Source organism: Bufo bufo, chromosome 1 (genome assembly GCF_905171765.1).
Source record: "Bufo bufo chromosome 1, aBufBuf1.1, whole genome shotgun sequence".
Lineage (NCBI taxonomy): Eukaryota > Metazoa > Chordata > Amphibia > Anura > Bufonidae > Bufo > Bufo bufo.
In genome coordinates this window covers 279,252,104-279,265,409 of record NC_053389.1, presented here as the reverse complement: position 1 = coordinate 279,265,409, position 13,306 = coordinate 279,252,104, and the positions used below count along the sequence as shown (strand labels likewise).

The window sequence follows — 13,306 nt, the reverse complement described above, 5'->3', positions numbered from 1 at the left end:
GTGAATGAAAGGCTCCATACCCTGTGTAGTTTCCAACAATGGCGAACAAGCTCAGCTCCTATTCACTTGCAGTACCCCAACATGGCCACTACACAGTATACTAAGCCTTCTGCTTCCTGCTCCATCCGCTTTATATTTTCCAGTGGCCAAAACAGCTGATTGGTGGGGATGCGGGATGTTGGAACCCCAGAGATTTGACCTGTCCTGGGGCTAGGCCGTTAGTATCTAGGTACCAGAAACCCCCTTTAACAGAGGGGAGACCTTAGTTCAGGAGATGAATCTGTTAGACCAGAGAGTGACCACAGGAAGCTACTCTTTTTCTGGAGGACCTCATGTTCTGGATTACCTAGACCAGGGATGCTCAACCTGTGGCCCTCCAGCTGTTGCAAAACTACAACTCACAACATGCCCGGAAAGCCTACAGCTATCAGCCTACAGCCAAGTATGATGGGAGTTGTAGTTTTACAATAGCTGGAGGGCCACAGGTTGAGCCTCCCTGACCTAGACAGACCACTCATTTCATCGGGCACCATTTACTTAATTTTTCTTGTGGTGACACATCAGGGAAATTGAGCATTTGCTTTCTATTGGACCTTCTTAGTTTGTAGGAGACATTTCTAACAAAAGGGGATTGTAAAGAGTGGACAACCCCTTTAAGAATTGTATTTTTATGTAACAATCTGAAAAGTCTAACTAATTTCATAATTTTGTAGGTAATAAATGGTCTTTCATTGCAATTTATCCATGTTATTCCTCATGCAGACAATGCTTTGGAGATGGGTTGAATTGGGCAGGTTGTGCCATCATTGTGCTACTCGGACAGCAACGCCGATTCGATCTCTTTGACTTCTGCTATCACCTTCTGAAAGTCCAGAGGCAGGATGGGAAGGATGAAATTATTAAAAATGTCGTAAGTTCCAGGGGGGGGTATAATTTTATTGACATCCATGCTCTGCTTGTTTCTGAGAATGTAATGAAGGGGGGGGGGCATATTCATTATCACAAAGTATAATAACGCATGAGCTGTGCAACGCGATGGAAAAGCTTAAATGTATATTATAAGTGCCAGGAATACAAAGTTGTATCCCTGGTTCTATCGCTCCCTCTCCCTCCTTACCCCCTGATATATAATAAAATGGTACTTTTTTTCCAGTCTTCTTGCTTCGGCTCCGCAATGTCTTTCCCGCCCGGAAGGTGGGCGGAGCTTCGTACTCCCGTGCGCGCCCGACCCTGGTGATTCATCAGGGCGCGTGCATGCTCCTGATAGATACCGCTCCTCACTTTGCGGCGCTGCGCAGGGCAGCAGCTGCAGAGCAGAGGCAGAACTCAGTTCACAGATTTCCAGGGCCTCAGGGGGGGGGGGGGGGGGCACTTGCCCCCCCTTGCGGACGCCCATGAATACAGGAATCCTTTTGATTACAGATCTGGAAATATATTGTCATGCTCATGTGACCATTAGGTTATGAAAGCGATTGTTCTAAAATGTGTTCATTTCCCACAAATTAGCAGACCGGCCAATATCAATGTAGAATATATTCTGTTGTCTTGGAGCTGATTGAGAAGTGAAATTTCTGCACATTTTTATTGGTTTCTCATTTTTTTAGGGGAAAGTCAGATTATAGGGGAACCTTTTTGGTCAGCAGACCTTCATCAGGTTGGCTGGTTACCCAGTGAGACATGAGGAAAGCAAGGTGATGGTCATTCAGGCTCACCACAGGGATTACATCGCCATGCTTTCTTCATGTGTGGAAGTTTCAATTGTCAGCTGTATTGTCAGTTTGGGAACAGCACCTCCCCTCTATATGGAGTGCATGCATTTCTTTTATCTTGAGCTGTTTTAACACTGATTCTCTTATTACAATGGAATTTCTATAATATGGCATCTGATAAAAGAGAAATTCGATACTCCAGAATGATATGAACGTCTGGAATTTCATAAGAACTGATCTGATAAATGAAGTGGTAGGGGCATATTTTGCACCAGATTTTTCATTTGGAATTTTTAAATCTCTTCACACTTGCAAATAAATGTCATATACTTTTCTATAAACATTTTATAATTCAAAATGATAATCCAGAATACACCAGGTCCCATTAATGTCACGATAAAGGAATTTTACTGCAGTAGTAATTAATGTCAGAAGAAAAATTTTGAGGGGAATTGTGAAATAAAAAAAAAATAGAACATGTCCTATTATTGTCTGCATTACGGACAAGGATAGGACTGTTCTATTAGGGGCCGGCTGTTCCGTTCCGCAAAATACTGAATGCACACGGACGTCATCTGTATTTTTTGCGGACCTCAAAATACATACGGTCGTGTGCATGAGCCCTTAGGCAAATGCTATTTAAAGGGAATCTGTCACCACAATTCTGGACTATTATCTGCTGTAATACAGGACTAGTACTGCAGATAAGGAGTCCAGATCTTAGTCTCTTATTTTCCTGCTGCCCTCTGTTCCTCCACTGTCAGCTCTCAAAGGCTACTTTCACACCTGCTCTTTCCCTTTCCGCTATTGAGATCCGTCATAGGATCTCAATAGCGGAGGAAAACACTTCAGTTTTGTCCCCATTTGTCAATGGGGACAAAACCGAACTGAAGGGAATGGAGTGCACCAGAATGCATTCCGTTATGTTTCATTGCGTTCCCATAACGCACACAAAAGCACTGCAAGCAGCGTTTTTGAGTGCGTCCTGGGATGCGGAGCAAGACGTAAGTCAATGGAGACGGATCCGTTTTCTCTGGCACAAAAGAAAACAGATCCATCCGCTATTGACTTACAATTGTTTTAGAGACGGATCCGTCATGGCTATTTTAGAGATAATACAACCGGATCCGTTCATAACGGATGCAGACGGTTGTATTATCATGATGGAAGCGTTTTTGCTGATCCATGATGGATCCAGCAAAAATGCAGATGTGAAAGTAGTCTAAGCTGTGCTAAAAGAGGCCCTGATTTATCATGGCTTAACTTCAGAATTCTGGCTTCAAAAAGTCACAAAATGTTTTTTTTTGTTACTTTATGGACTTCTTTTGCGCAAAAAGATTTTGCGCATTTTTTCACCACTGTCTCCAGTTTTGAAATATGGTTGGGCCTGGTTAGCTGTTTTAACGAGTTTCACTCCGGATTTATCACAGACTTTTTTTTTAAGTCAAAAAGTCCTAATCTCACTACAGTAGAAGGGTGGAGTAGGAAGACTGGAGTAGCTTTTCTTTTACAAAGAATGGCTTTTTAAGCTGGTCTTTGTTTCCCTTCTGCGCTGCTGGTGGAATCGCCTAAATTAGGTGCACCTCCAGCAGTCCATACGCCTGGAGTGAGAACTACTTCAGGCCCTGACTGGAGTAGTTTTCACTGATCTTTTCCGCCTGTTTCCAGATGTAAAAGTTAGTAAATTTGTCCACTCCCAAGAGGCGAGCACGGCACAGAAATGCCCATGCAACTAAATATTGTTGCACAGGCATTAAAATAAGTCTCAAAAAGGGGTTTGCGACTTTTTAAGCGTAAAACAGATACAGCGTGCTATGTAAATGACCCGCAAAGTGGTAGGTTTAAGGATGAGACAAATGTATCAAACAACATGCAACATTTGATACTGTAAATGTGGCATAAAGCAAACCAGTGCAGACTCAAGTAAACTACTTCAAATATTCCCCTCATGATAAATTCCCCCAGACCGCTGTGCCATGTTAACATAATGGAGAGGACTCGTGCGCATGCACAGCAGTCCTGACAATGTATATCAGAGTGCTGACAACAGGGAGCAGTAGGAAAAAAAAATTGGATCTGGCCTCTGTATCTGCAGTTCTACTCATGCATTACTGTAGATAACAGTCCAAGATTGTGGCGACAGATTTCGTTTAAAGGGAACCTGTCATTAACTTCATGCTGACCTCACTGAGGGCAGTATAAATTAGTGACAGAAATGCTGATGTCAGCAGTGTGTCACTGAGGAGCTAAACGTAAGTGGTTGCTGAGAACCAGCATCATAACTATTGCAGCTCAGGCCTGGAAAAGAGTTCAAATTCAGAATCTCCTGCTCTCACCCATCTGCTGATGATTGACAGTTCTCTCCTAGAGAGAAAGGGAGAAAACTAGGTAGAAGACTGTCAGTCATCAGCAGGAGAGCAGGAATTCATGAATAACCAGGACTCTTCTCAGGTGGCCATGACTCTTTTCCAGCCCTGTGCTGCAATGATTGTGATGTTGGTTCTCGGCAACCACTTACTTTTAACTTATAAATGACCGACCTCTGAAATCAACTCACCTGTCTTTACTTTATGCTGCCGTTAGTATGGACAGCATAAAGTTGATGACAGGTTCCCTTTAAATAAACTGGCAAAGTGTATACACCGTGTAATTCCCAATGTAGGACCTGAGGGGGTGGAGTATGACACAAGGATTCATAGAACACCAAAGTGAAAATTCCTATGTCATGCTTCCCCTTCAGGCCCTTTTTGTGTCATGCTCCTTTAACTAATTCCTTAACATGACTATGTAATTCAGCAGAGGTGAGGCGTCATTTTAAAAGATATTTGCAATCAAAGCACTTCACATTTTTAACTACTGATCTTATGTCTTTCCTTCAGCCACTGAAGAAAATGGCAGACAGAATACGAAAGTATCAGATCCTGAACAACGAAATCTTTGCAGTCCTGAACAAATACATGAAATCCGTGGAGAGCGACAGTTCCACGGTGGAACACGTACGATGCTTCCAACCTCCCATCCATCAGTCACTGGCTACCACCTGCTGAAGGGGACGCTAACAAAACTTACTGGACAATTTTGACAAATTCTATAATGTTGTGGTGCATGATTGTCCTGTTTTTGCCGTACACCATCATGATGCTATGGAAACAACAGGACTTTACAGGAAGTAGCCATGAAAAGGGGTGTTTATTGACTATCCCTCCTATCAGGGTCTATGGTGGTTAACTATCAGTAATGAAATCACCTCCAGAGTTTGCCAAGGTCTCGTGACAACAGAGCAGTATCGATGGTTTTATACTGGTTTGAACCAAGCTTAAAGTATTTTTTTTATCTATTAAACATTAGTCTGGTACTTCGAGGGATTGTCCATAATTGTGCTATAAAGCTACTGGAAAGGACTATAGGATGTGCTTACACTGTGTGGGACATAGCATATGTACAAGGACCTAGTAGGTAAAGGGCCTCACCTTATAGACAGCTTTCTTAAACTGCTCACAGTTACTGGTGAATTGTTATGGAGATGTAAGGAAGTTCTTGCACAGGGTCCCATTGCTGTTTGGCCATTCCTGGTCTTACAGTCATATAGACCCCCAGAGACCGAGGATCACAGCTGAGAGCACACGTGTTTGCCACCAGCATGTCCATAGAAGAGGAGTGTGTATATGGAAGTCTATGTACCTACACTTTCCAATCGACTTGCTGTGTGTAAACATATTAGCCATGGTCCACAGGATCTGCCCCCAAATTACTAGGGGACATGTAAACCTAAGCACATCCTAGCTTTAGTCGTACATTCAAGAGGACCCCTTTAATGACCACTCAGTTATAGTCTAACCACAGACTTGTTAACTGCCCTATTTATTGTGACTGTACAGTGTTGTGGTAACCTCATCTGCGCTTGAAGAATATTTCGCCAACTTATCTACTTATACATGTTATTGGTGGGTTCAGTTTACCGGTGTGGGGCAGGGAGGCCGACCAATGTCGTCCACTAACCGCTTGTCAAACACAGTCGTATTGCTGATATAATTTTTTTTATTGTTTGAATTATTAACTGAATTGTATTCATGTATTGTGGTAACTTAATTTTTATAGTTTTTTTGGGGTCTTTTATTTTGAGGAAAGGTCACCGTTACACGACATATTCCTTACGTTAAATTATTTTGCTTTCTCGCTTGTGAATAAAAAGAAAGTTGAATTCTCATAAATAGACGTGACTGATTTTATATTATATAGCCGTTAGGCCGATCTTAGTATTATGGCCAGAATACCTGGACTCCCCATAAACTGAATTCAGAGCACCACAGCACCCTTAGGGCTCATGCACACGACCGTATGTATTTTGCGGTCCGCAAAAAGCGGATCCGCAGAAAATACGGATGATGTCTGTGTGCATTCAGTATTTTGCAGAACAGCTGGCCCCTAATTGCACAGTCCTATCCTCGTCTGTAATGCATACAAAAAAAGGGCATGTTCAATGTTTTTGCGAAACTGACATACGGAAACCAAATACACACGGAGTAACTTGAATTGTTCCGCATATGGTCCGCAAAAAAAAAAATTGAACGGACACAAAAAGAAAATAGGTTCATGTGCATGAGCCCTAAATTCAGTCTATGCTAGGTTTATATTGGTATTATATTCCGGCATAGGGACAGAAAATCAGAATAATCGGATCTGGCATATGCTGGACACCGCTGGACATATTGATTATAACAGGGACTGTCTGATTACAAGTATTCTGTCAGACAAAATAGCTGGATACAGTGGTAGTTTGTCCTTTTTTTTTTTTGCCTGAATCTCCACCACGGATGTGAACATAACCTTACTAGAACTGCAGGGGATTTGGGGTACACAGCTAATTGAGCTGGCAGGAAATGTGTACTGGGTGCCAGTTAGTCATCATGCCTTGCCCACAGGATCTACATACAGGGCTAGGACAGAAAATTAAAATTTTAAGTGTTATCATGGGGTATGTATTCAATAGGCCACTGATATTTATCATGTAAGAACATTTGAATGCTACTAAGCACTGTGATACTTTCATTGATCCACTCTGGACATGGCTAAAGGCATCCCAGGCTACTTTGTCTCTAGCATGGCATTCGACCAGGAGCTATCTGTACTAGAAAATACTTTTTAACAGTACAATCATAGCGATATTAACTAGTCAACCAGAATAGGTATATCTATTAAGAGTGCCATAGTACGGATCTGTACAAGATCCGTAGAGTCCTTGTACACTAGTGTGCATGGGGTCAACAAGCTCCTAAGAACAATTGTGGATTATGTGAAATGAGAGCCATTCTAAACACAAATCATGTCTATCTTTAAACACACAGACATAGAAACTGGTCTGGCAAGATATCTCCATAACTATAGAGCCACCATCCAAAACCCACCCGCTGCAGTTTTGCATATAAAGCTCACTTCTCTTTTGAGTTCAGTTTCCTACCTGCAATACACCTTGCTCTGTTTGGAAGACAAAGCAGAAACTCAGGAAACATCCTGTTTCTTTTCACATTCATGTAGAGGTATACAAATCTGAAAAAGATTAGGCTTGTATTCTCAGTATGTGGCCATTGAAGTGATGAGAACCCTCAGATGCATTGTTTGATGGCCAGTGTATGAGTGTGACCAGAACGGATCTTTACCCCCAAAAGGTGCCCATACACCTTCAACACGTCTTCGCAAAACAGCTGTCTCTCCTGGCTGCCCCCATACAAATACATGCCTGGCATGTGTATGTTTTAAATCAGTAGCTATTGACACACATCTCTGGTGGGATCATCTGTTGGGAGCTCCACATACACCTTAGATTGTCAGCCGACCCCAGCCAACAATAATCATGTGTATGGGGACCTTAAAGGGAATGCGTCATCAGAAAATGACCTATTCTTTAAATCACATTTTTAAGTTTAACATTGTTAAAGAATTATTGATGATTTTATTTTTCATTTTCCATATCAATATCTAGATTTAAAAAAACAACAACGAAAAACATAAAATCCTGCAGTTTTCAAACTGGCCTCTAGGCCTTTATAATAGGCCCCATTTCTTGGTCTGTACAGATCACTTTACTGCAGTTACCTGCTTATCTATCATTCAAATCCTGCCTGTAATGATATCACCTCTGTGTATAGATAAGACAGCATCCACCATTCACAATAGGTGATATCACAGCTTATCTTCTCTCTCCTGACCTCTGCACAGGTCACAGAGCATGCCTAGAAAACTCTCCCATATAAGTCAATGTGGTCTCCTCCAGACCATTGTGTCTAAGGCCCATGAGGCTGCCCTAAAGCAATTTTCTTAATTCTTTCTAACTGCTCAGGCAAGATGGCCGCTCCCATAATCATGTTCAGGAATGAGAATTAAAAAAAACTATAATCAGAAAGTAAAATCAGATTAGAAAAAAGAGATAAGTGTTGCTATCTGGTTTTAAAGGGTAGATTAAATTTTCTGGGACACATTCCCTTTAAGTTTACAATCAGGTGCCATAGTGCCTTCATAGCAAAGCTATTACACTGCCAGTCACAGTGCTCCTATAATATAGCTATTGCAGCAGTGCACTAAGAAAAAGAGTAACTTTGCAACAGTACCCCAATAACAGAGGAAGATGGAGGAAGTTGGTGACAGAATCATGGAATGGGATCCCCTGGGATACACTCAACTCGTGTTACAAAACCATGCGTAATAATGTTATATGTATGTAAGTCCTATTATTGCCCGCAAATCACGTTCCGTGGCTCCATTCAAGTCAATGGGTCCGCAAAAAAAACGGAACACATACGGAATGTGCTCCATATGTCTTCCGTATCCGTTCCGTTTTTGCGGAACCATCCATTAAAAATTTTAATGCCCAGCCCAATTTTTTCTGTGTAATTACTGTATACTGTATATGCCTGCCATACAAAAAAAACGGAACCGAAAGATGGAAACAAAAAAAATGGAACAACGGATCCATGAAAAACGGACCGCAAAATACTGAAAAAGCCACACGGTTGTGTGAAAGAGGCCTAAGGGTACTTTCACACTAGCGTTTTTCTTTTCCGGCACTGAGTTCCGTCATAGGGGCTCAATACCGGAAAAGAACTGATCAGTTTCATCCCCATGCATTCTGAATGGAGAGAAATCCATTCAGGATGCATCAGGATGTCTTCAGTTCAGTCACTGAACTGCGTTTTTGACGGAGGAAATACCACAGCATGTTGCGGTATTCTCTCCGTCCAAAATTCCGGATCAGTTGCTAGAATGCCGGCATTAATTTACATTGAAATGTATTAGTGCCGGATCCTGGCATTAAAAATACCGGAATGCCGGATCCGTCCTTCCGGTCTGCGCATGTGCAGACCGGTTAAAGTGTGAAAAAAAAAGTAGAAACGGATTTGTTTGTCTGTATGACAAACGGAGAGATGGATCCGTTCTTGCAATGCATTTGTGAGGCGGATCCGGATTCATCTACAAATGCTGTCCGTTTGCATGCAGATTGCCTGATCCAGCAGGCAGTTTCGGCGACGGAACTGCTTGCCGGAGTCCTCTGCCGCTGGTGTGAAAGTACCCTAATACAGATGAGGGTGCTACCACCCTGTATTAGGATTATACTGCTCACTCATGTATTGTACATTAGGCCACGAGCACACACAGATCTTTACCGCTGCAAAAATTACATAAAATGTGCAGCATGTGGATCATGCAGTGATGCATTGAGATTTCCCTGTATCTTTTTAACGCCCCATTCACATGCACGGTATTGTACTGGTAGGGAAATTAGGCTGGTTGCTTCATATCACAATGTAAGTGTGAAAAGTGACACCTCTCTATGTACACAAGCCCTTTTTGTGTGCAATTACTTAGTAGGTAGTGAGAATAAGCAAAATAGTCAGTGGTTCCATTGTGTACATTGTTTGGACTCCTTGTGAGCTATTGTCACATTGTGGGGACTCCTACAATTAGTTGTCTTCTGACACAACAACTATAAAGTAAGAATGAGTGAAGAAGATGGGAACCAAAACAAGGGCCTCAGTTCTAAGAACCTTCTACCAATCTACATGAAAATCCTTGCAGATACCTAGAGAATCTGCCAGTATGTGCCAAAGGCTCTGATATCTATTACATGGCAGTAGGAAGGTCTTCTCCTGGAATTTCTTCCTATAAACATGCACACAACAGCCCACACCGATGATTGGTAGCTGGCTTATGTTGCCTATGGTGAAGATTATACATACTGTAGAGGCAGACCAATGTGGCTGCTTCATGTATCCCTGGTGAGCAGGAGGTCCAAGCCCAGGTTGGCTGCATCCCATATTTAATGGTCAATGATTCTCTTTTCCACAGGTCTTACAACATAAGCAAACAAGGGTTCAGGGAAATAATATATGGATGCTGGAAAGAAGATGGGGCCCAACAAGCACCATGTTCTTCTAAACCAGACAGTTAGGGGTTGGTGTTAACCAGTAGAAGGGCCTCATTTCAAACTTTGCTTATGTGACATGTTCAACGCTATGTACGTTGTGCATATGGGGCAAGAGTGAATGTACTAGGACAGGCATGGCCAACCTGCGGCTCTCCAGCTGTTGTAAAACTACCACTCCCACCATGCCCTGCTGTAGGCTGATAGCTGTAGGCAGTCTGAGCATGCTGGGAGTTGTAGTTTTGCAACAGCTGGAGAGCCTCAGGTTGGCCATCCCTGTACTAGGATGACAACCTATCTGGACTTTGTTAAAGGACCTGCTCTGTGTATGCTGCTGACCACCTCTAAAAGTAGATGTGCTAGAAACCACTTCTTATTCAGCCTTAGCTTTTTTTTCTCCAGTGTAGGTAGCTGTAGGTTATGCTCTAGAACCCTTTATGTTGTATTTGGGTCTAGGAACTAAGTTACAACAGCCAGGTTTAGTAGCTAAAATTCTGTCACTAAATTACCCAGGCTTTCTAATGCATTAAGTAGTCCCTACTCTTTGCCCTGTCCACTTCTTTCTCTTATTATGATTTATTTATGTCACTTACGGTATATAGCGCTGACATATTCCGCAGCGTTTTACAGCCAATATTATCACTCACAATCTAGGTTCCCTATCAGTATGTCTTTGGAGTGTGGGAGAAAACCGGAGTATCTGGAGAAAACCCACGGAGAACATACAAACTCCATGCAGATGTTTTTGGTCAGATTTGAACCTAGGACCCCAGCACTAACCACTGAGCCACCATGCTGCCCTATCAGAGTTATTCCTGAATACCGTTATAAGGATACGTTATACATGGCATCCAAGAATTATAGGTTTGAATGAGTACACAAGTCTATCAACAAGGTTACTCCAGAGGAGAACTGCTTCTGTGTTTCCTCTCAGCCTGAGAATGACCTCCGTTCATAGACATGCAGTGACACCTGAAATACTCGCTGAACTGGTCTGAACATGGACAGACTAATGGAGCACAAAGAGCTTAGTGGTGGTGCATGTCCAGAGGAACAAAAATGTAGGAATTATCCAGCAAAAGTTCAACTAGAGTCCTATGGGTCCCAGAGGAAATTTTGGATTTGCCCCCTTCTTCAGGTTGATTCTTGGGCCAGTCACGGTGGTGGGGACTATAAACATGCTTTGCCAAAATATATACAGAGGGGGTCATTAATTATTCTGAAATACGCCTAAATTAAGAGTATTTCAGGTGCAGATGGCCGTTGTGCCGCTATCTGCGACTTCGCACCGCTCACGCCAGGTGTTAATTGGGGGCATGGCTGGAAGGGGACAGGCTGGCAGGCCCGTCTCATTCATCATTTTCTATGCCTGTTTTAAATGTAGAAAATGGTCTAAACATGCTGCGATTCTCATGCAACGCAGAAATGATGCGTGAAAAACAATGCTCATGTGCACACACACACTGCTGTTTTTTTTTTTTTTTACAAAATTCCACGACTGAAAACAAGTTCATGGGGCTGAAAGCACATGATTTTCTGCAAGCCCCATTCAGGTGAATGTAACTGATTTTCAGTCGCGAAATTTTCTGCAACAAAATCCACAGCATGTGAAGGCGCCCTCACACGTTCATTTCTAGGGTTTTTATGCCTGATTTCAGACATAGAGTTTTGTGTATTTTTTTATCTGACTTTTACACACCAGTAATTTCACTTTTTGTCCAGAGGCTAGATGTTACTTTAAAGTTTATGGTTTAAAGTTTATAGTGAATTATGAAATTCGCAAAATGGTGTATTTGTGAGTTTTTAGCCAAACATCCGCCATGTGTTTGGCCTCATGCACACGGCCGTTGTTTTGGTCCGCATCCGAGCCGCAGTTTTGGCGGCTTGGATGCAGACCCATTCACTTCAATGGGGCCGCAAAAGATGCGGACAGCACTCTGTGTGCTGTCCGCATCCATTGCTCCGTTCCGTGGCCCCACAAAAAAAAAATAATAACATGTCCTATTCTTGTCCGCGCTTTGCAGACAAGAATAGGCAGTTATAGTAAAGGCTGTCCCTGCCGTTCAGCAAATTGAGGAACGCGCACGGACGCCATCCGTGTTTTGCGGATCCGCGATTTGCGGACCGCAAAACACACAACGGTCGTGTGCATGTAGCCTTTCAGGCATATTTCCAAAAGGAATTTCTGTGAGAGTTGAAAAATGCCTGTTCTAATCAGAACTCATGGGTACAGCCAATTACGGATCCACAAAATATGGATACTGGCGGCGTGTGTTCCGCATTTTGCAGAACAGAGCATCCTACCCTCTATAGAGCTGTCCTATGCTTATCCATTAAATGGACAAGGATAGGAAATGTTCTATTTTTTGCAGGGCCGCGGAACGGACATACGGATGCAGACATGGGTCCGCATCCGACCCGCAAAAAATGTGAATCGGATGCAGACCATAAATACGTTTGTGTGCATGAGCCCTTATAGAGCTAAAAAGAAAACCACTAAAAAAAGCCGTAATTTGCACTACATTTATCAAATATTGCATGACGTTTGAAGCATTTAGCGCTACTTTCAGTCTAAGGCTATATGCACACAAACGTTGTTTGTTTCCATGTCATTTCAATGGGTCCGCATCAGTATGTCCACAAAAAAAATAAAGCATGTCCTATTCTTGTCCGTTTTAGGCATTGTTACAATGGATCCGCAAAAAAAAAAAAAAGTTTTTGCGGTCGTGTGCATGTAGCCTAAAGGTCAGTGATTTCCATCAGTGATTGTGAGCCAAAACCAGGATTGGAGCCTCCACAGAGATATGGTATAAGGCCTCGCAATGCACGGGCACCTTCCGTAGGGTAGGCGCATGGGGATCGCAGACCCATTCACTTGAACGGGTCCACGATCCCTCCGTTCCGCAAAACTATACAGCATGTTCTATCTTTTTGCGGTGCAGAGGCATGGAACGGAACCCCAGAATGCACTCCGTAGTGCTTCCGTAGTGTTCTATTCCATGCTTCCGTTCCGCATCTCTGGATTTGCGAACCCATTGAAATAAATGGGTCCGCATCCGTGATGCGGAATAACAACGGAACAGTGCCCGTGTATTGCGGATCCGCAAATGCGGTCCGCAATACGGGAACAGGACACCAACGGTCGTGTGAACAAGCCCTAATGGAAAGATCTGCACCTGTT

At 42.8% G+C, this 13,306-nt stretch overlaps 1 protein-coding gene across 2 annotated transcripts in view; it reads left to right on the top strand.

The window, feature by feature from the left end:
* The window catches only part of LOC121007769 (cytoplasmic FMR1-interacting protein 2), a 117,339-nt gene extending 111,425 nt beyond the window's left edge, over nucleotides 1–5,914 (top strand). For both annotated transcript variants that reach the window (XM_040439973.1, XM_040439964.1), the window contains exons 31-32: nucleotides 763–910; nucleotides 4,589–5,914. In XM_040439973.1, coding sequence (XP_040295907.1) covers nucleotides 763–910; nucleotides 4,589–4,756 — 316 coding nt within the window. In that variant the 3' untranslated portion in view covers nucleotides 4,757–5,914. The remainder of the gene's footprint in view (nucleotides 1–762; nucleotides 911–4,588) is intronic.
* The last annotated feature ends 7,392 nt before the right edge of the window (nucleotides 5,915–13,306 follow it).